Source organism: Aquarana catesbeiana, linkage group LG02 (genome assembly GCF_042186555.1).
Source record: "Aquarana catesbeiana isolate 2022-GZ linkage group LG02, ASM4218655v1, whole genome shotgun sequence".
NCBI classification, from domain to species: Eukaryota; Metazoa; Chordata; class Amphibia; order Anura; family Ranidae; genus Aquarana; species Aquarana catesbeiana.
Window position 1 is genome coordinate 53,568,058 of NC_133325.1, and position 21,845 is coordinate 53,589,902.

Consider the following 21,845-nt stretch of genomic DNA (forward strand, 5'->3'; position numbering starts at 1 on the left):
ATACATTGGCTAATGCCCTTATTTAATAAGCTCTTAAAGCAAACCCATCTCTCCTCCGTATTCTTTGTTCCTAATATTTTATCCCAATGTATGCCTTTTAGCAAGGTTTGTAGTTTAGGGAAGTTGGCTCTTTTGAAATTCAGTGTCTTTGTGTTCCCTTCATGTTTCCTATTTGTGTGATTTATACTGATATTGACCTGTGATGGCCATTTCCTAAATTGCCCCGTATTTCCACATCCGTGATCAGGTCTGTATTGTTGGTAATCAGTAGATCCAGTAACGTTTTAATTCTAGTTGGTGCGTCTACCATCTGACCCATGAAATTGTCCTGTAAGACATTTAGGAACTGACGAGCCTTAGTTGAATGCGCGGTTTCCTCCGCCCAGTCTATGTCTGGATAATTTAAATCCCCCATTATGAGAACACTTCCCATCCTTGCTGCTAATCCAACTTGTGATAGGAGACCCGTCTCCCCTCCTCCCTCAGGTTAGGGGTCCTATAGCATACTCCCAGTATTATTTTCCCCTTAGCCTCATCCCTTTGAAACTCTACTCATAAGGATTCCACCTCCTCTCTAGCTCCCTTAGTGATGTCATCTCTCACATTCACTTGTACATTATTTTCTATATATAGGCATGCCCCCCCCCCTTTTTTACCCTCTCTATCCCTGCGGTATAGGGTATACCCTTGAATGTTTGGCAGCCAATCATGAGAGCTGTTGAATCAGGTCTCTGAAATTCCCACAAAATCAAAATCCTCCTCGTACAACAGTATCTCTAGTTCACCCATCTTGTCCGCCAGGCTCCTGGCATTGGTGAACAATGACTGTGGCCTGACATGGAAGGGTGCGTGCCCATACTTTGACAAGGTCCCCTTAAAGGAGAAGTAGGGCCAAAGCTCTTATGGTCCTACTTCTCCTGCACATCACCAGGAATGTACTTCATTCTGCAGTCCTGTGACGCATATTCAGCCAGCAGCGGGCTAAAGTCCGCTGTCAGCTGACGTCACTCAGCCGGTTCAGGCTTTGAAAGGATACACCCAGATGCCTGAATGGCAGCTGGCTCAGGCTTTCAGCGAGCCACTGGGAGACTGAACCAACCGCTCCCGCCCCCTTCATAGCCCAGCGCTCCAGTGAGCACTGGAGGGGCAGAGCAGGGAGCCGGAGACTGACAGTCACTGGCTCTCTTCTAATGGAGAACTGAGAATGGAGCGATCAGCTCTCATTGCTCGCTCAGTTTAGAGTGTAGAGGTGGCAGGGGAAGAATGCATCCACCTAGGCGAGTATAAATGTTTGCTTTTATTTTTTTAAATACCGAATTTCTCTTTTACTTTTTTTTTTGCTTGCCCTTTTAATCTCAGACACATTCCATGTCTCCCAGATATGAGTTGCCCGTACTGAAACAATGAAGTTATTAAGACGCAAACAATCCAATTAGGTCATTGCAATCACCCCCTAACCTGTCTCCGACCCTCCAAGTACAAAGCACAGAGGAAGTCGGATCAGACCGAATGTATAAACAGCGCCAACACCCTTCCACTGCAACAATCGAGACCAGTAACAGCTGTTTTCTGCAGCCTATCGCTGCATGGGAAGGTTAGGAAAACGGACAATGCACACTACAAAAGACCAAAAGGACAAACAATATCTAAGAGCCAAAATAATAGGCCAATGGATCAAATGAGAAGAGCTGATATAACAAGAAATGCTTTGCCTATGATCTATGATTTCAAAGTGAAGACAGAACCAGAGATTAGAGGAGACTTTTAGTGGAACAATCCTTAAAGTATAACTAAAGGCAAAACGTATCTCTTGGTTTTGGATAGAGTGGAGAATGAATTTGTCCGGTATACCCCCGGTTGTCCACAGAAAAGTAATAGAAATCTTCCAATGGGGGCACTAGTTCCGATGAGCTGGGGGTCCCCAAGGAATTCCCTTCATTTACAGAGATTTCCTCTCACTTTCTGTTTGGCTATGGGAAAGGAAGTAAAGAAAAATCTCCCTAATCGGACACAGGTGGTGAAAAAAAAAAAAAAAAAATGGACAGGGTTTATAACTTTCCCTTGCTCTATCCAAAATTAAAAATAAAATGTTTTTCCCATAGTTGTACTTTAACCACTTCCTGACTGCCCCATAGCATATATACTGCTACAGGGCTGCAAAGGATCACATATACGTGATCCTGCACTTCCGGGTATCGGGCGCGAGTGCGCGCTGCAGGCGGCTCTCGCTCCTGCTGCAGTGGGTGCCAGTGTCTATATAAGTACTTGAAATAAAATAAATAAATGTCCGCCGGCACCCGCTGATCGTTCGGTACACTGACAGAATGGCAGCCTGCCTATGTAATCAAGGCAGATTGTCCTTCTGTTAGTAAGGAAGGCATGGATCCTGTGTTCCTGGAAAGAAAAACTTGAAGGCACGGCATGCACTTCCCCCACTACACTGAAACATTAGTTAGGAAAAACATTTAACCCTTTGATCGCCCCTGATGTTAACCCCTTCCCTGCCAGTGTCATTAGTACAGTGACATCATTTTAGAACTGATCACTGTAATAAAGTCACTGGTCCCCCCAAAAAAGTGTCAAAAATGTCAGTTAGGTGTCCGATTTGTCCGCCGCAATGTCACAGTCCTGCTATAAGTCGCTGATCGCCGCCATTACTGGTAATAAATAAATAAAAATATCCCATCATTTGTAGACGCTATAAGTTTTACACAAACCAATCAATATACGCTTATTGGGATTTTTTTTTACCAAAAATATGTAGCAGAATATATATTGGCCTAAATTGATAAAGAAATTATTTTTTTTTACATTTTTATTAGATATGTTTTGTAGCAGAAAGTAAAAAATAAGTGTTTTTTTTTTTTTCAAAATTGTCGGTCTTTTTTTGTTTATAGCGCAAAAAATAAAAACCGCACAGGTGATCAAATACCACTAAAAGAAAGCTCTATTTGTGGAAAGCGATAAGACACATATTTTATTTGGGTGCAGCATCACACGACTGCGCAATTGACAGTTAAAGTAACGCAGCGCAGTATCGCAAAAAAAAAAAAAAAACAAACAAAAAAAACGGCCTGGTCAGGAAGAGGGGAGGTAAACCTACCGGCGGTGAAGTGGTTAGGCTGCCAAAACACAAGTAGACTTCTGTTTGCAATGTTTGGTTTGAAGATTTGTTCAATTTTCTAAACATTACTGGGGTCAAACTGACATTAGAATTTGACCGCAGTGATGAGAAAATTTGAAGTCGCGGGATGGAAACACTTTCTCAATATGAACAAATTTCTGACAGCGTATGTAGTTTTTGTTTGGTAAACTCCATTCATTCCAAAATCGAATTTTAAAAGCCAATAAATTTTTTTTAACTGCTTTCCAACGGCATTCGTTAAGCCATCAAATATACTGAGAATTTTCATATGAGTGCTCGTTCAGCAATCTACTCAAGAAACCCATACATGCACAGCGAGAACATGCAAACTCCATGCAGATTGTGTCCTGGTCGGGAATCAAACTGTTGATCCCAGTGCTGCAAGGCAGGAGTACTAAACGTTAAGTCACTACTGTGCCGTCTATTTTCTCTGCAGTGCTTTTTCTGTCACTAGATGACCTCCCATCTGTTGGCCAGCATCTGTCAACCCACTTTCTCTGACCCCACGTCATCTTGGACTTGCCCCAGCCTGTGATTGGACAGTGCAAGCGGTGTTTCGTCACATATGGCGACCCATCACATTTGGCTACCTGCTGAAGTGCGCATGCGCGATGCCGCCATATGCGTTCCAACACAATTGCTTCGGCAGATTAGGCGAGCAGTCAGAATGTGTAACGGAAGTGACGTTCCGTCGCCGCCATCTTGCTACATCCTGCACTCCTCAATAGTAAGGATATACTGAGAAGGGGAAAGCGGACATCTTGTTACACCCACTGGAGTTTTGCATTTTACACTAATTTGTAACTGTAAACTGAGTTTATATAGTGAAATACAGGACTTAGAACTACGTCTGACTGGTTAGATGTTGAACTTTGAAAGCAGAGAACTTCTGTCAGATTAGCAAACCTGTGACATAAGCAGGCTTGACGGTGCTTTTAAAATTCAACATCTAACGAGTCAGACAGAATTGTAAGTCCTGTATTTCTCTAGATAAACTCACTTTACTGCTAAAAATAAGTGTAAAATGCAAGACTCCAGTGGGTGTAAGAAGATGTCCACTTTCCCCCTTCTCAGTGCATCTTTACTATGGAGAAGTGCGGGGTGTAGCAAGATGGCGGCGACGGGACGGAACGTCATTTCCGTGGTGGTTTTAGTGTGCTCTTTTGTCCTAAAACTGTTTGAACGCATATGGCGGCGTCGCGCTTGCGCACTCCAGCGGGTAGCCAAATGTGATGGGTCGCCATATGTGACGAAACAGTGACACATTAATGAGCTAATCTCTCTGTCATTCTGCTCTCCCCTCCTATCAGCATGCTTCTTGTCGCAGCACAAGAACTCAATGGCTGCTCCTACCTCTCACACTCCAACTCTGCTGTACAAACTGCATGAGGCTGGTACCAGGTCACATTCAGGTACTTACATTTAAAAACTCCATTTAGTGATGTATTAATGAATATAGAGCTTTATTATTATTATTTTGTGTCTTTTTTTTTTTTGTTTTAATTGGTCTAGAGTTCAACTTTAAAAACGCACTTCAAGCTGTACTTAGTGAAAGAATAAAGGTTTCAAAATTGCAAGACGGAGGTGTAATTAAAGACCTGGGATAACCTTTCTACTTCCTAGCAGCTGCTGAAGAACTACAAGTGCCAGCAAGCAGGTACCGCAGTCTTATTGTGGCTTAAAGTGTTAGTAAAATTAGGACTCTGCATTCACTATATCTGGTCTCCCACAGTACACAGAACATGGAGATGCTTTTCCCATCAGCAGTATATAGCAGTCTTGTGTCTAGCTTGTGTATAGCAGTCTCTGCTTAAAGCTTGTAGGAGGAGTTTTCGATCTATATGCTTTACTGCATATACAGACTGATTTTACGGTTGTGGGTTTAGTAACACTTTAACCACTTCCGAACCGCCGCACGCCGATTTACGCCCTAACTTTGAAGAGGGATATCTTTGTTATGGCAGCAGCTAGCTGCCATAACCCCGGTATCCTCTTCTTCGGCGGGCGGTCCGGTTTCTGATAATAGTGGTCTCTGCGTCGGATTCGCTGTGAGATCACTTTTATCGGCGGCGGGAGAAGGGCCCCCCTCCCCCCGCGCTCCGGTTCCCTCCGCCGCTTACTGGAGCCGTCGGTGACGGCGGAGGCGATTGGATGCTTGTCCCTTCCTGGGTATGGGGAGGAGTGAGGGGAAGATGGCCCCCATCAGTCTGCATACAATTGCAGGGCGGAAGTGACATCAAAACATCACTTCCACCCATAGCTCTTAAAGGGCCATTTTTTTTTTCAAATGACATTTTTTTCTTAAATTGCATTTTGGTGTAAATATGAGATCTGAGGTCTTTTTGACCCCAGATCTCATATTTAAGAGGTCCTGTCATGCTTTTTTGTCTATTACAAGTGATGTTTACATTTCTTGTAATAGGAATAAAAGTGACACAATTTTTTTTTTTTTAAAAGAACGGTGTAAAAATATAAAATAAAAAGGTAAAATAAATAATAATAATTAAAAAAAAAGTTTAATCGTGCCCCGTCCCGCCGAGCTCGCGTGCAGAAGCAACACATACGTGAGTAGCGCCCGCATATGAAAACTGTGTTCAAACCACACATGTGAGGTATCGCCGCGATTGGTAAGGCGAGAGCAATAATTCTAGCCCTAGACCTCCTCTGTAACTCAAAACATGCAACCTGTAGAAATTTTTAAACGTCGCCTATGCAGATTTTTAAGGGTAAACGTTTGTCGCCATTCCACGAGCAGGCGCAATTTTGAAGCGTGACATGTTGGGTATCAATTTACTCGTCGTAACATTATCTTTCACAATATAAAAAAAAAAATTGGACTAACTTTACTTTTGTCTTATTTTTTAATTTAAAAAAGTGTACTTTTTCCAAAAAAAGTGCGTTTGTAAGACCACTGCGTAAATACGGTGTGACAGAAAGTATTGCAATGATCACCATTTTATTCTCTAGGGAATTAGAAAAAAAATGTATAATGTTTGGGGTTCCTAAGTAATTTTCTAGCAAAAAAAAACTGTTTTTAACTTGTAAACAACAAATCTCAGAAAGAAGCTCTGTCCTTAAGCGGTTAAACACACCGATTCGCAGCCCAAATGGACTTACCTTCATGGTATTTGATAGGTCCGTCTGGTAGTATCGGTCCTGATGGGCGTTTGCAGCAGCCAGAGTGAGGAGATAGTCGTTGCGGGCATGAGTGGCCTTGGCATTACACTCTTGTCTCCGGGCTTTTAACTGAACAGAGGAAAAAAAAAGTTAGTTGCATGGGTAAAGGAATGCGGTATTAAAGCATATATGTACAGGGAGTCTATAAAATGTTCCTTTTTAGTTTTGGTTGGAGTGGGGAACCCCTGTTAAGTTTTTTTTATTGCTGTCTGTGTCTCTCCCCCCTCTAATGACCCCTGTCACTAAGACAGAATGTGATGGAAGTTGTCACCAGAGCAAGAGGCACTTTGCTTTCACTTCCGTTGTGTCTACAGGACAGAGACGGCCCGAAATGGGACTAGGACAGCAAAAAGTAACCCGATGGAGATTGTAACCCTTCCCTTCTCAATCCAAAACAAAAGATTTTTTTGGCTATGCATACACTAAGAATAATAGAAATTATTACTTGTAAACCCTTATACAAATAAAATATAGTAAAAAACAAAATTAGCAAGGATAGCACCCTACAAACACTATGAGAGCAGGGTTCCCACCTTTGCAAGACCGTAAGACCTTGTTTAGACTTGCGGTTGGGCTGGATTTTTGACACCAGCCTCCCGCCCCCTTAATCTGCAATAAGCACTGGATGGGGGATGATGCCCGCAACAAAGTTGGCCCGCCGCGTTGTGATCAGCAGACGCCAAGCCCGCCGAACGCTATAGATTCCAGTCAATAGAGAATAAACACCCCGCAACCGCATGCAATGCACACACTTTTAACTTGAGTCTGCAGTTTTCAGTTGAGGATAAAGTGGTTTTGGTTAAAAGATGAAACTGGGGATAGGGTTGCCACCTCATCCCTTTAAACCTGAACACACATGAATTACACAGGTTCTGAGGCTAATTAAATGCAGATAAGGCACAAAGTGAGTTTAATTACCACCTCAATCAGCCACAGAACCTGTGTAATTAATGTGTTTGGGTTTAAAGGCATGAGGTGGCAACTCTAACCTGGGAGCAAACACAAGCACCAAACTAAGTGTAGCTGATATGGTGGTTTAATCCAAGTAAGAAGACTGGTACTCACAAAAGGTAAAAAAATATCAAAGGCATTGAGCACTGGGGTGTAGCAACATCAACAAAGCGGGACATTGAGGTGGCCTTTGCGGTGTGTAGACTCAGAAGGATGGCGCTGGTGGATTTTGACGCGTCGTAGAGCCGTGGAATGCACAGGGGGCATATGATGATGTCACTTCCTGTTTGTGATGCACTGGTATAGGCCTTCTTCAGGCCACCTCGATGTCCCGCTCCATTGATGTTGCTGCACCCCAGTGCTCAATGCCTTTGATGTTTTTACCTTTGTGACTACCAGTCTTCTTATTTGGAATAAACCACCATATATGCTACACTTAGTTTGGCGCTTGTGTTTCCTCCCCAGTTGTTCCCAAAGCTGCTTCTTGCTTCTCACAGAGCTGCCTTTCAAGTCAAGTCCATGGTATGGACATTTTGGACTAGTTTATTGATTTTATCTGATCTTGCTAACATTGTCTCCATCAGAGTTCTGCCAGCTCATACTAGTGCTTAGAATTTTGGGCCAATTCCCCTTGTATTTTGTGGTTAAAAGATGAAAAGCAGCCCCTTTGCCATGATGGGCCCTTATTATTTAACAGCTAAGATGGTATGCAGGCCAGGGAATGTGAGTTGTGGCTGTACCAAAGGTTTTGCATTATTTTTAAATACCTGCACTAATGTTTCAAAGTTCTGTCTGAGTCAATCCTTCCTCAGTGCAATCCCTCTCTCCCTGGCCACTGCACCCAAATTTATGAATGGCGCCTGACCGAGGAGCTTTGTACTAGGGTAGGCACAGCCTGATGGGGAGCTGAGAGACTAGTTCCCCATCAGATCTGCTTTCAACTGACACCGCACAGCAATGGGTGGATCCAAAGCCGCTATTCGGCCCCATTAGAGGCTTTTGTATCCGCCCACTGCCATGCGCTGTCAATCCAAGTTTAAGTAACCCTGATGGAGAACTAGTCAGCCAACCCAGAGACAAGTCATTTTCATGTTTGAGTAATGACATCACCACTATCCCTGGCCCCTTTGTTTACATTTACCTTTTGGATAGGGAGTCCCCCGGCTGACATGGTTAATGGGATCAGGGATACAGCACAGTGCAGGAAGCTGTCACATTAATGGCAGCTTTCCAGCACAGACATGCCCCACTCTAAGTACGGACACACCTCTGTATGCCAGCTCAGAAATGTTCTTAACCTCTTGCCACTCATGTAACACCTATGTGCATATATGGACTTTAACACCAACACCCTGGCACACACGTGTCCATGGATGGCAGAGACTTCTCTGCTGGGAGCATGCTCACTCACTGTTTGTTCCTAGCACAGTGAGTGAGCTGGCATAAGACAGCTCTCGGTCTCTTGTCATGAGCAGGAGTGTTTCCGATCATGTGACCATTGTGACAGCCAATCACAGGGGTCTGGGAGCAGCTCAGTTTATATTCCGGCACAGTGCATGCACAGAAGTGACATCATCCCCCGCTAGCCAATGAAGATGGCTGCAGCCCACACCCGAAAGAAGCCGGTGCCGATGAGGGTCATCATACCGTTGCAGAATCGGTAAGTATTTACCTGAATTTGCTGTACGTGTCAGTATTGTTACAGACACTGGTACAAAAGCTTGCCTGAATCATGCACAGGTATTTCTTAAAGGAGAAATATTAAAATGCAAAAAACAAACCTACATACGCACCTCCCTGCAGCAGCTGTCCCCCGCCGGCTCTAAGTCCAAGAACTGAGTGATCACATGATCGCTGATCACTCAGTTCTCAGTCTGCTCAGAAGCGGAGACTGTTAGTCATGGCTCTGTGCCCCTTTAGCACTCACTGGAGGACTTGGGCAGGACTTGGGCAGGGGGTGAGAGGTGCTGCTTCAGGCTCACAGCCTCATGCGGAGAGGCTGCACCAGCTACCGATCAGGCATCTGGGTGGATCCCGACATTATTGTTGGAATCCCTCTAGAGTCAGGAGCGACTCTGTGACATCAGCCAAAAAGGGGCTTTAAAGCACTCCTGTGACCCAGGAGAGAAGTATGACCAAAAAAGCTTTGGCCATACTTCTCTTTTATGAAAACTACTGCCAGAAATACTTTATAATTTTATTGAATTCCCCTGCCAGTTTGACACAGCCCCTGAGTGGATGAGTCTGTTGTTCTATATTTCCTTGAAAAATCAATATGTTGAAATAGAAAAGAAGAAAGCAGGATTGACACATTAACATTGACCTACACATAACACACTCGTTTGTAGCATGCGATCGGTCTTGCTGATATTTACTGCAATGGAAAATAAATGTGCTGCAATACCAATAACTGTCACCTGGGGGAGAAAAGAGCAGATTCTGGTGTAAACAGAGCTGCAGCCCCAGTAGAAACGCGCTGTGATGGAGGAGGTAAGCTCTGTACTGGTCCTTCTAATGTTAAAGGTTTTATGGAACTATTATAGTTAACGTGGACCTTGCAGTTCAGGCAATTATTCAGTGTAGCCCCCTTCCTCCAACACGGCACAAAAAAGAACCTGTGGTGGGAAAGACAGCTAAATACAAACGTTTCCCCAACTTTAGTGCAGGGGGGTGTTGTAATGCTCCTGCTGAGAGATGTAGAAAAATGACGAGCAGCCCAAATCTTGTGAGAAGATGCTGCAGCCCAATGAAAGATTGCTTTCCCATGAGATTTGGGGGTACCCTACATTTTCAGAGATCTCCCTATGGGATCTCTCTGATGTCACCCTTGCCCGGGTACCACAGGAGAGAGACAGGGGAAAGTTAAAGCAGAGCACCACCCAAAAGAGGAAGCTCCTCTTGTCTGCCCCCCCCCCACTCTGTTGCCACATTTGGCACCTTACGAGGGGGGGGGGGAGGGGGGGAGTGAGTACCTGGTTTTGACAGGTACCACTCCCACTTCTAGCTCAGTTCGCCGCGGTAAACTGAGCCCAGGCGTTCGCCCCCCTCCTTCGCCTCCAGTCTTCTGGGACACTTCACAGGTCCCAGAAGACTGTGGCCCATTCACAAAGCACAACGCGCTTCGCCCATGCACAGTAGTAAACTGCTTGTGAAGCCGCAAAGCTTCACTGCCGGTTTCCCTTAGTCAGGATGGTGGTGCCAGTCCCCGATAGCCGATCAAAGAATCCGCTTGAGTGAGGACACCGTTGGATGCCTGGACAGGTAAATGCCCCAATATTAAAAGTCAGCAGCTACAGAATTTTCTTTTTTGGAGGGGGGGGTAGAGCCTGGAGCTCATCTTTAAGGATCCAACTCCCCCCCCCCCCCCCAACAGTTTTTTGTGCACCTTCAATAACTGAGGTTCAAAGTCAGCTTAAAGTGGAAGCTCCACTTGTTTGCACCCTCCCCCCTCCACTGCCACATTTGGCACTTTTTGGGGGGGAGCGGATACCTGTCAAAACCAGGTACCCGCTCCCATTTCCGGGTAAGATTGTGGCGATCCATGGAATTTCTGGCCCCTCCTCCCTCCCCCCCACTGCCTTCTGGGAGACACACAGGTCCTGGAAAACAGCGGGACCATTCAGATAGCGCAACGCGACTCACGCACGCGCAGTAGGAAACAGGCTGTGAAGTCGCAAGGCTTCATTTCCGGTTTCCCTTAGTAAGGATGCCAGCGCCTGCACCCAAAGCTGACTGACAAATCGGCTAGGGGTGCCGACATTCCGGGATACCTGGACAGGCAAGTGCCCTTATATTAAAAGTCAGCAGTATTTGTAGCTGCAGATTTAAATTTTTTTTAACACAGGCTTGAACTCCGATGTAAGTGCTCTTGGATATGGGAAGACTAGGCCTGTTCAGCCAACTGCCGTGTTTTTTCTCAGCCCAGGTGCAGCAAACACCCTTCCAATGACATGAATGGCTGTGCTCTACTGTACTCATGTATACGGTGATGATATTGTAAACATAAGCAAAGCATACAGGTGAAAGCAAAAATTAGAACATTTAAAAAAAATGTTTTGCTTACACCCATATGCTGTACACATGCTTATGATAGCACCACCATGTGCACAGGAACAGCAGCCCACAGGAACAGCAGCCCACAGGCATCCACATCAATGACAAGCTGTACGCTGCCTGGGCAGAGGAAATACGCCAGCAGGTAAACTGAATGGGCTTAGCCGGTCCGTGTGCAAGCATTCTGAAAGTGTACCCAGAGCCAATCTTCTTTCTCTACCTTTGCTTTGGAGTGAGAAAGAAGAGAGATTTTAGCTTTCTTTCTGTTGCAGCTTCTGGAAAGGCGGTGAAGAGAATATTCCATTGAGACGCTGTTTTTTTAAAAAATAACGTTTAGAAGCATTTTAAGGCTGATTCTATCCCCATGCTCCTGTGTTCTTTCACTGTTTCCATAGCAATGCAGCAAGGGGCCGCCGTACAGAAGAGGAGTTCAATATCTCCCTCCCCAAAATAACCTAAAAATGTGACAAGGGCCATGCTCACCTTTCTTACCCACATCCTTCACAGCATATCATTTTCCCCAACATTACAGAGAGTCTAATATGCTAGTACAGGAAAACCGAAGATTGGTAAATTGTTACCAAATCTATCTGAAGCTGTATAAGTTGAGTTAAAGTGATAGTAAAACACACTGTTTAATTTATATCGTCCCTTCTATTTCTGTATATGGATGATGGTTCTGTAATTATTTTAATTTAAAAAAAAAAAAAAAAACCAACAACAACCAACAACATCTAAGTACCTTTTTCCTAATCAATATACAGCTGTCACATGACCCAGATCTCTCCCAACCTGCCTGCAGGGAAACATAAGCAGGAGGAGCTTCTAGTCCTCTGCAGCTGGTCACATGATAAAAAAAAAAATTAAATAAAAAACAGCCTTTGGAATACACAGTAAAAATAATAACAATAATAAACTGTTTTAAATTGTCATACATACAATATATTATATGAAATTAAATTTTTTTGGCAATGACATAGTGTGGGCAGATTTCTGCCAGTCACAGGCTGCGTCTTGCCCCTTCAGCCCATGTGTCTTAGAATAGGAGGGAGGTGAAGCCTCCATTAATCTACATGTAATATCCTGCATCCATTGTGTTTAGCTGGTTAGTGGACATGGAGGAGGGAGGAGGGACTGGCCTGTCATTTACCACTGTGTATACACCCACATGTGTGACTTTATAGTCACATGGGCTGCTCATATGTGATAGGGAAGAAATGCTCAGTATAGAAACTCACTGAAAACTGAGCGTGTGCAGAGTTGCCACCATAGCTGCAAAATTCCTAGCTGAATTGGGGACATGGACAGAAGGTGGAGATAGAGAGCAGCTAAATCAACCAGGTTTTTTGCAGAATACAGAAAACAAATCTCATAGTAATGAGCAAGTATGAACAGCAGGTAATATACACCATTTATAGTTTTTTTTTTTTTTTATGATGTGGGTTTAGTGACACTTTAAAGAGCAACTCCACTTTTGTCGAGATAAAAAAAACATTCCCCCTCTAGGGGATCTCTGTACATTGCAAGGATTATAACAACCTTTATTGCAGATTCCTACCTTTTGTTATTCTGAAGTAATCCCTGTATGAGCCTCAGTGCTGAGTGGGTCTAATGGGAGTGGTTTCATAATTATCTATCAGGTGTGCACCTGCAGGGCACTAATGAGGAAAGGTGCTGGGCCTGCATCCCTTTAGACATGTTCCTATTGGAAATATCTCACCAAAAATGACATTTTTGTTGCAGGGGATGCCTGAAATCTGACTTGTATCTTAGGCAGACTTCTGGGAAAATTGGTGAGCCAATCACACAAGCAGTAAATTATGTTTCTGGGGAGTGGTCAGTACACACTCTGTGTACAGAATAACTCCAGGTAGCCATATTGCAATGCATTCTCAGAAAATTACAGCGGCTGCAGATCGAAAAGGAAAGGTAATTTTTAATAACATTCAATTACAATATGACTTGTGTCACAATTGTATACACTATATTATTTTTTATTTATTTGCTATTTTTTCCCCCCACGAAAATGGAGTTACCCTTTAAGAGATTGTAATATGTATAATGATCAATTAATCTGCAATTATTTCAATACTGCAAAGAAGCTGAACTGTATGAAGACCAGAGGATGTGCAAAAATGTCTTCTATATTTAAAGGGGATATTTATCAAACAAATTAGTGACGGAATTCGCAAATCAGGCTGCATCTCTAACAGCAAAGGCTCTGCAACAGATTTACAGACTTGTGTTTCTGTATTCCTGGGCAGCTGAGTGCGATAGTCTGCAAAAGTTCAAAGACAGATTTCCACTTCAAACATCTGTATAATCAATATGTGGTCAGGGTCAGGTTTCATTTAGCAAGAAAAAGGGGGGGGGGATATATATAACTCACTTTGGCTGTAATCTTGTAATAAATCTGTTAGGTCAATCCAAGGTGAATAGCACTGCTCCAAGACATTAGACATCCTTGTTCTCCACGGAAATGCCAGGTGCCAGCCAAGGAGCCTGTCCTCCCTGCTAGTACCATGACCACAATGAATTGAAGGCCGCACACCTAGATCTACATTATTTGTAGATAAAACTTTATTCAGCCATAGACAGCAGCAAGTCCCCGCCTGGGAACTGCCCCTCTAAATCATTTAATCTTGACTGGCTTAATCATAGGGCAAGGGGGGTGCCCATTATACAAACCAATCAATAAAAACTAACACAGACAGGCCTTGGATATTCTTAAAGGGGCATGCGTGTTGTAATATCATCACATCCCCACCACTCACCTAAAACTCTCTTATACTACCTAAACGCTGTTGGTCTTTTAACTAGTATGAAAGAGTTATAGGTGGTTGGTTGGAGCATGATGATTCATGCCCCTTTAAGAAAATCGAAAGCTTGTCTATGTCGTCGTTTTTTACCTAATTGGTGTATATAATTGGACCCCCCCCCTCAGTCACTTCTATCTCTATGAATATAAAAAAGTACAATTCATGTGCACAAAAATTAAAAGTCAGTAGTCACCAATACTGTAGCTGCTGAATTTTAATAAACACTGACTTACCAGTCCAAGGACCCAGTGTGGTCATCATCCAGGCAGTCTTCGGGTCCCTGGTACCGCCATATTTACAGTACATAGTTGGTGAGGTTGAAAAAAAAAGACACAAGTCTAACCTGTGTGTGTGCCTTTATGTTAATAGTACATGGTATATATCCCTGTATATTGTGGTCGTTTAGGCGCCCATCTAAAAGTTTTTTGAAATTATCGATGCCCCCCCATTGAAACCACTGCTTGTGGAAGACAATTCCACATCCTTACCGCTCTTACAGTAAAAAACCCTCCACGCAGTTTAAGGTCAAACCGCTTCTATTCTAATTTTAGTGAGTGGCCACGTGTCTTTTTAAATTCCCTTTCATGGAAAAGTTTTATCCCTATTGTGGGCTCACCAGTACGGTATTTGTATATTGAAATCATATCCCCTCTCAAGCGTTTCTTCTCCAGAGAGAACAAGTTCAATGCTCATAACCTTTCCCCATAACTAAGGTCCTCCAGTCCCTTTATTTGTTCTGTTGCCCTTCTCTGGACCCTCTCCATTTCCAGTACATCCTTCCTGAGGATTGGTGCCCAGAACTGGAGAGCATACTCTAGGTGAGGCCAGACCAGAGTCTTGTAGAGCGGGAGAAATATCGCTTTATCTCTGGTGTTAATCCCCTTTTTAATGCATGCCAAGATTCTGTTGGCTTTGCTTGCAGCAGCCTAGCATTGCATCTTGCTTACTACAGCTTCACAGCCGGCCCTCCACTGTGCATGCGCGAAACCTGCAGTCTCCTGGGACACGTTGCATCAAGAAGGGTGTAAAGAAGAGGAAAAGCAGAACAACCCCTTTTAGGAGACGTTCCACAATAAAGCGGAAGTAAACCCTCCTATCGTTTTCTGCCTAGGAAGCTGCCATGTTGGCTTCTGTTTAATCTTCAACTGCCATGATGCTGCACATGTGATCCGTTATGACACCAGCCATTGGATGATTTGACAGTTTGGTTGAGAGCACAACCAATGTAGTAGTTAAATTTCTGGCACATGCCGGGAATTTAACTTTTTTATGAAACCTTTAAATTGATGGGTTTACTTCCATTTTAAACCCTTTGGGGTGAGACGCGCGAGTCGAGGTTCCTTGGCAGGGATCTGCTGCTGGCTGTCTATAGCTAAATAAAGTTTTATCTACAAATGACACCATCAGTATTCAGCCTTTGATTCACTGCAGTTCTTGTAAAAAAAAACAAAAACTGTTTCACAATGCATCTCACTGCTCCTGTATAGCAATGCTTTGCGACAAGATTGGTAAATATCCCCCAATGTGTTTTACCGGAACTGACTATAAGGTCTCACAGTCACCCAATCAGAATCAAGCTTGCCCCAGAAAATGAGAGATGAAAAATGAAATCTGGAATTGGACCGGTACCGTAACGTGATGAAAAATATTGGTATTACTTACCGTAGGAAACCTCATATTAGGCAACCACATGGATTTTGCAGGGGGTAAAAAAAAAAAAGAAAAAAAAGAAGCACTTCAGTAAATTCAACATCTACAGACAATTACCTTCACGTTGGCCTTCTGTAAACTTATTCTTGATTGGAACAAACTAAGTTTGGATCTGTAAAGAGGGAAAAAAAAAAAAAAAAACACACCATGAAAGGTTCAGCAGGATGCAAAGTGTGAAGTCATGGATCAAAGAGAGAAAAAACAAAAATCACAGCGGACACGCCAGACGCACCTACAGCAGATCTGATAAAGCAGAGAGACTCCAGAACCATACTTTGGGTACTAAACAGAATCCCAGGGATATGTCACAGCGGGTAAAGTGCTTCAGTAACAAAATCTTTGATTTAAGTTAAAAAAAAAAAAAAATAAATAAAGTAGGGAAGGGTTCTTTTACTACAGGCTTTTATATACTACTGACAATTTACACAGTGCTTGTACATTCACGTCAGTCCCTACCATCAAAGAGCTTACAATCTAAGGTCACAATCTCACATGCATACATACATGCAGACACATACTAGGCTCAATTTAAACTGGAGCCATCTAAATTGCCTATAACTAAAGGCAAAACTTTTTTTTTTTTAGTTGGATAGAGGGATTAGAATGCTTGCCAGTTTCTATCGATGCGTGGGTCCCCGTTAGCGATATACACCCTCTCTATTTGTCCTGTTTACGATTATCATTGAAAGTAAAAAAAATAAATCCCAAATTTTGGGTTGTCCCCAGAAAAGTAATAAGAGGGAAAATCTTCCAATGGGGACACTATGGGGGTTATTTACTAAAGGCAAATCCACTTTGCACTACAAGTGCAAAGTGCACTTGAAATTGCACTGAAAGTGCACTTGGAAGTAAAGTCGCTGCAGATCCGAGGGGGATATGCAAGGAAAATAAAAAAACAGCATTTTAGCTTGCACGTGATTGGATAATAAAACCAGCAGAGCTTCCCCTCATTTCAGATCTACTCCATAGATTTATAGCAACTGCACTTCCAAGTGCACTTTCAGTGCAATTTTAAGTGCACTTTGCACTTGTAGTTTGCACTTGTAGTGCAAAGTGGATTTGCCTTTTGTAAATAACCCCCTATGTCTGGTGACCTGGAATTTCCTGTCACTTCCTGTTTGGCTATGGGACTGGAAGTGAAGAGAAATCTCCACAATGGGACACAGATGGTAATAACCTTCCCTTAAAGATGAACTGTAGTTTACTCACATAGATTGTAATAAAAACATCTTTGCCATTCTGAAGCTTCCCTCAAACCACTTTGCATATTATTTTATATATACTGTGATTCTGTACTTGCCAAATATGCTGCAGAAATCTCCCTCCACCAAGTCTGGCTGCAGCCATTTTAACTGTGGGCAGCTGAAGCTGCTGCCTGTTGACTTCCTGGATTTACACAGAGGCACACCTCCAGCTCTGCAGCTTTCATTGGCCCTATTATGACTTATCCCCCCTCCCTTCCTGGCAAACTCTCACGAGAGTTAGAGGGGGGGCTGTGCACGAGGTCATAAGCCTAGGCTTTTTACCAGACAAGAAACAGGAAGTGGGCTGTATAAGGTATTTACTGGTAGAAAAAAAAAGTTTTACTATCCAAAGTTAAAACAACAAGGGCAGAAGATTTAATAGATGGAAAGTTGAAAAAAAAAAAAAAAAGTTTTGCCTATAATTCTACTTTAACCTACCAGCATGTCTTTGGAGTGTGGGAGGAAACGATAAGTCCAGGGAGAACATGCAGTGTCCTGGCTGGGAGTTGAACCAAGGACACTAGTGCTGAAGTGTTAACCACTAGCCAACTCTACTGCCCTGTTAGGTTTGTTTTTACTGTTAAGGTGTCCACATTGGAAGATTTCCCTCATCTCCTATACAACTGAATGATTTTTGTATTCATATCACCGTCTGTCCTGGTAAAGTGGTCAAAAAGAGTGAATTTTGTCAATTAAAAATTGAATGTAAACACTAATAATTTCCCCACCGATCACCAATGTAAGGGACATTCTTCCCACTGACCACCAATGTAAGGAGCATTCTTCCCACTGACCACCAATGTAAGGAACATTCTTCCCACTGATCACCAATGTAAGGAGCATTCTTCCCACTGATCACCAATGTAAGGAACATTCTTCTAACTGATCACCAATGTAAGGAACATTCTTCCCACTGATCACCAATGTAAGGGACATTCTTCCCACTGATCACCAATGTAAGGAACATTCTTCTCACTGATCACCAATGTAAGGAGCATTCTTCCCACTGATCACCAATGTAAGGGACATTCTTCCCACTGATCACCAATGTAAGGAGCATTCTTCCCACTGACCACCAATGTAAGGAACATTCTTCCCACTGATCACCAATGTAAGGAGCATTCTTCTCACTGATCACCAATATAAGGAGCATTCTTCCCACTGATCACCAATATAAGGAGCATTCTTCCCACTGATCCCCAATGTAAGGAGCATTCTTCCCACTGATCCCCAATGTAAGGAGCATTCTTCCCACTGATCACCAATATAAGGAGCATTCTTCCCACTGATCACCAATATAAGGAGCATTCTTCCCACTGATCCCCAATGTAAGGAACATTCTTCCCACTGATCCCCAATGTAAGGAACATTATTCCCACTGATCCCCAATGTAAGGAGCATTCTTCCCACTGATCACCAATGTAAGGAACATTCTTCCCACTGATCACCAATGTAAGGAACATTCTTCCCACTGATCACCAATATAAGGAGCATTCTTCCCACTGATCACCAATGTAAAAGAGGCATTTTCCACCCATTCTTCTAGCAGGGGTTTCCTGAGACCTGAAAAGTATTTTAGTTCCTCTGGGGTAAAAAGGTTGAGAAAGGATGCTCAAAGGGGAGAGTACCTTTAGTCCTTACAATCCTTCTGTCTCTCTGCTTAAGAAATGCTGATATACACATAAGGCGTACATTGCATTTATTGCGTCAGTCCACCTGTACTGTGAAAAGGAACAGTAAAGTGCAACAACTGCATAGCAGGAAGCACAGCCTATGTAAGGTGCAAATATGGATTTTACTATGTACATACAAAATTACAAGTCATACATTTGAACAAGATTTTTTTTTTTTTTAAAGCATTCACACGATGATAAGATTCACATCAAGCAGATCTCCTTTACAAGTACAGTATATCTAATAAAGCATTGGACAGACTGTGCACTCCTTTTCACTCTGTTCTTAGCTTCGATTGACAGCTTGAAAGGTGATTAAACTCCAAAAAAAAAAAAAAAAAAAAAACATATTACACTTTCATCCTGCATAGGCATTAAGAATGTCCCCGTCACAATGTACTATACTTAGGAGGAGATGCAACAAGATCAAGGCACCTCTACATTTTTATTCTACAAATCCTCTGATTAGCCAACGTTCCATAATACAATCCTCAATCTCCGGAACACATTCTATTTCCACAGCAGATGCTCTGCCAGTGTAACCAGAATGCACATGGCCAAATCTGAGATAATCCCGCGTCCTTTTACACAGGCGTTGCTAATCCAGTGTGGGTTCACCCAGAGAGCATACTGACAGCAAACCTATGCTCAGACAACTATGTCGGCTGGCATAGTCAGAGACAGACCGGCGAATAGCATGTTTAGGCGCTGACCATTACCGGCAGCCTCCACAAATCTCTGTTTTGGTTCTCTTTATGGTCCATTTTAATCTATGCATGGCGTTGGGATACACCAACACATGCATAAGCACATTTCACGCATTGCTGTGCTAATAATTTTGAATGCCACCCCAATACACAAGGCGAAGCACATGCATTACAGCATGCCCAATTGTTGGGCCATTTTGACGTGTTGGCAGCCCATTGATTTAAATGAGCTGCCTTCATGCACACGTGACATAAGACATAATTACTCACACCGCGCAAATGTAAATGGGCCCCTAATGCTTGCAATGGCTTCATTTCATATACACAATTCCTCGACTCCAGTCTGGCTCACTGCACACTCTATATACAGTTGTGCTCAAAAGTTTACACACCCTGGCAGAATTTATGATTTCTTGGCCATTTTTCAGAGAATATGAATGATAACACAAAAACATTTCTTTCACTCATGGTTAGTGTTTGGCTGAAGCCATTTATTATCAACAATCAACTGCGTTTACTCTTTTTAAATCATAATGGCAACAAAAACTACCCAAATGACCCTGATCAAAAGTTTACATACCCTGGTGATTTTGGCCTGATAACATGCACACAAGTTGACACAAAGTGGTTTGAATGGCTATTTAAGGGAACCATCCTCACCTGTGATCTGTTTGCTTGTAATTAGTGTGTGTGTATAAAAGGTCAATGAGTTTCTGGACTCCTGACAGACCCTTGCATCTTTCATCCAGTGCTGCACTGACGTTTCTGGATTCTGAGTCATGGGGAAAGCAAAAGAATTGTCAAAGGATCTGCAGGAAAAGGTAGTTGAACTGTATAGAACAGGAAAGGGATATAAAAAGATATCCAAGGAATTGAGAATGCCAATCAGCAGTGTTCAAACTCTAATCAAGAAGTGGAAAACGAGGAGTTCTGTTGAAACCCAACCACGGTCAGGTAGACCAACTAAAATTTCAGCCACAACCGCCAGGAAAATTGTTCGGGATGCAAAGAAAAACCCACAAATAACTTCAGGTGAAATACAGGACTCTCCGAAAACATGTGGTGTGGCTGGTTCAAGATGCACAATAAGGAGGCACTTGAAGAAAGATGGGCTGCATGGTCGAGCCGCCAGGAGAAAGTCATTACTACGCAAATTCCCGCTTACAATACACCAAACAGCACAGAGACAAGCCTCAAACCACCTGGCACAAAGTCATTTGGAGTGAGGAGACCAAAGTTTCACTTTTTGGCCAAAACCATAAATACTACATTTGGAGATGAGTCAACAAGGCCTATGATGAAAGGTACACCATTCCTATATAGAGGTGGATCGCTGATGTTTTGGGGATGTGTGAGCTACAAAGGCACAGGAAATTTGGTCAAAATTGATGGCAAGATAAATGCAGTATGTTATCAAAAAATACTGGAGGAACATTTGCATTCATCAGCCAGGAAGCTGCGCATGGGACGTACTTGGACATTCCAACATGACAATGATCCAAAACACAAGGCCAAGTCGACCTGTCATTGGCTACAGCAGAATAAAGTGAAGGTTCTGGAGTGGTCATCTCAGTCTCCTGACCTCAATATCATTGAGCCACTCTGGGGAGATCTCAAACATGCAGTTCATGCAAGACAGCCCAAGAATTTACAGGAACTGGAGGCTTTTTGCAAGAAGAATGGGCAGCTTTACCACCTGAGAAGATAAAGAGCCTCATCCACAAAAGACTTCAAGCTGTCATTGATGTTAAAGGGGGCAATACACGGTATTAAGAACTGGGGTATGTAAACTTTTGATCAGGGTCATTTGGGTAGTTTCTGTTGCCATTATGATTTAAAAAGAATAAACACAGTTGATTGATAATAAATGGCTTCAGCCAAACACTAACCATGAGTGAAAGAAAAGTTTTTGTTATCATTCATATTCTCTGAAAAATGGCCAAGAAATCATAAATTCTGCCAGGGTATGTAAACTTATGAGCATAACTGTATACAGCTGTCTGTCTGGGAAGGGATGCAATTTTAAAAACTGGATAATAGACGTAAAGAGTCAGCTGTGGGTGCAAATTTCCACCATATGCAACCTTGTGTCATTGCACAGGTCATAAGTGGTCAAAGCTGGCCTCATCACTAATGATATGTAAATCTCATATTTGGGGCTTTAAGTTCTCCCTACACCATTCTCCTGGGAGTCCAGGGTTCAGCGGTGCCAATAATTTATTATATTATAAACAGATGTCAATGCTTTTATTGCACAACATTTTCGTTGTTCGTACAGTTGGGATAGCATTAATCGGCATGAAAATATAGCACTTTCAGGTGTGATAAGTAATAAAACTTACTAGCGCTCGCTCTTGGAACGCCTT

General features: G+C 42.9%; 1 protein-coding gene across 4 annotated transcripts in view; it reads right to left on the reverse strand.

The window, feature by feature from the left end:
• Positions 1-21,845, reverse strand: part of FCHSD2 (FCH and double SH3 domains 2) — a 375,255-nt gene that overhangs the window by 101,603 nt on the left and 251,807 nt on the right. For all 4 annotated transcript variants that reach the window (XM_073612907.1, XM_073612906.1, XM_073612905.1 and 1 more), the window contains 2 exons: positions 15,913-15,967; positions 6,263-6,391 (listed from right to left, as the gene is read on the reverse strand). In XM_073612907.1, coding sequence (XP_073469008.1) covers positions 6,263-6,391; positions 15,913-15,967 — 184 coding nt within the window. The remainder of the gene's footprint in view (positions 1-6,262; positions 6,392-15,912; positions 15,968-21,845) is intronic.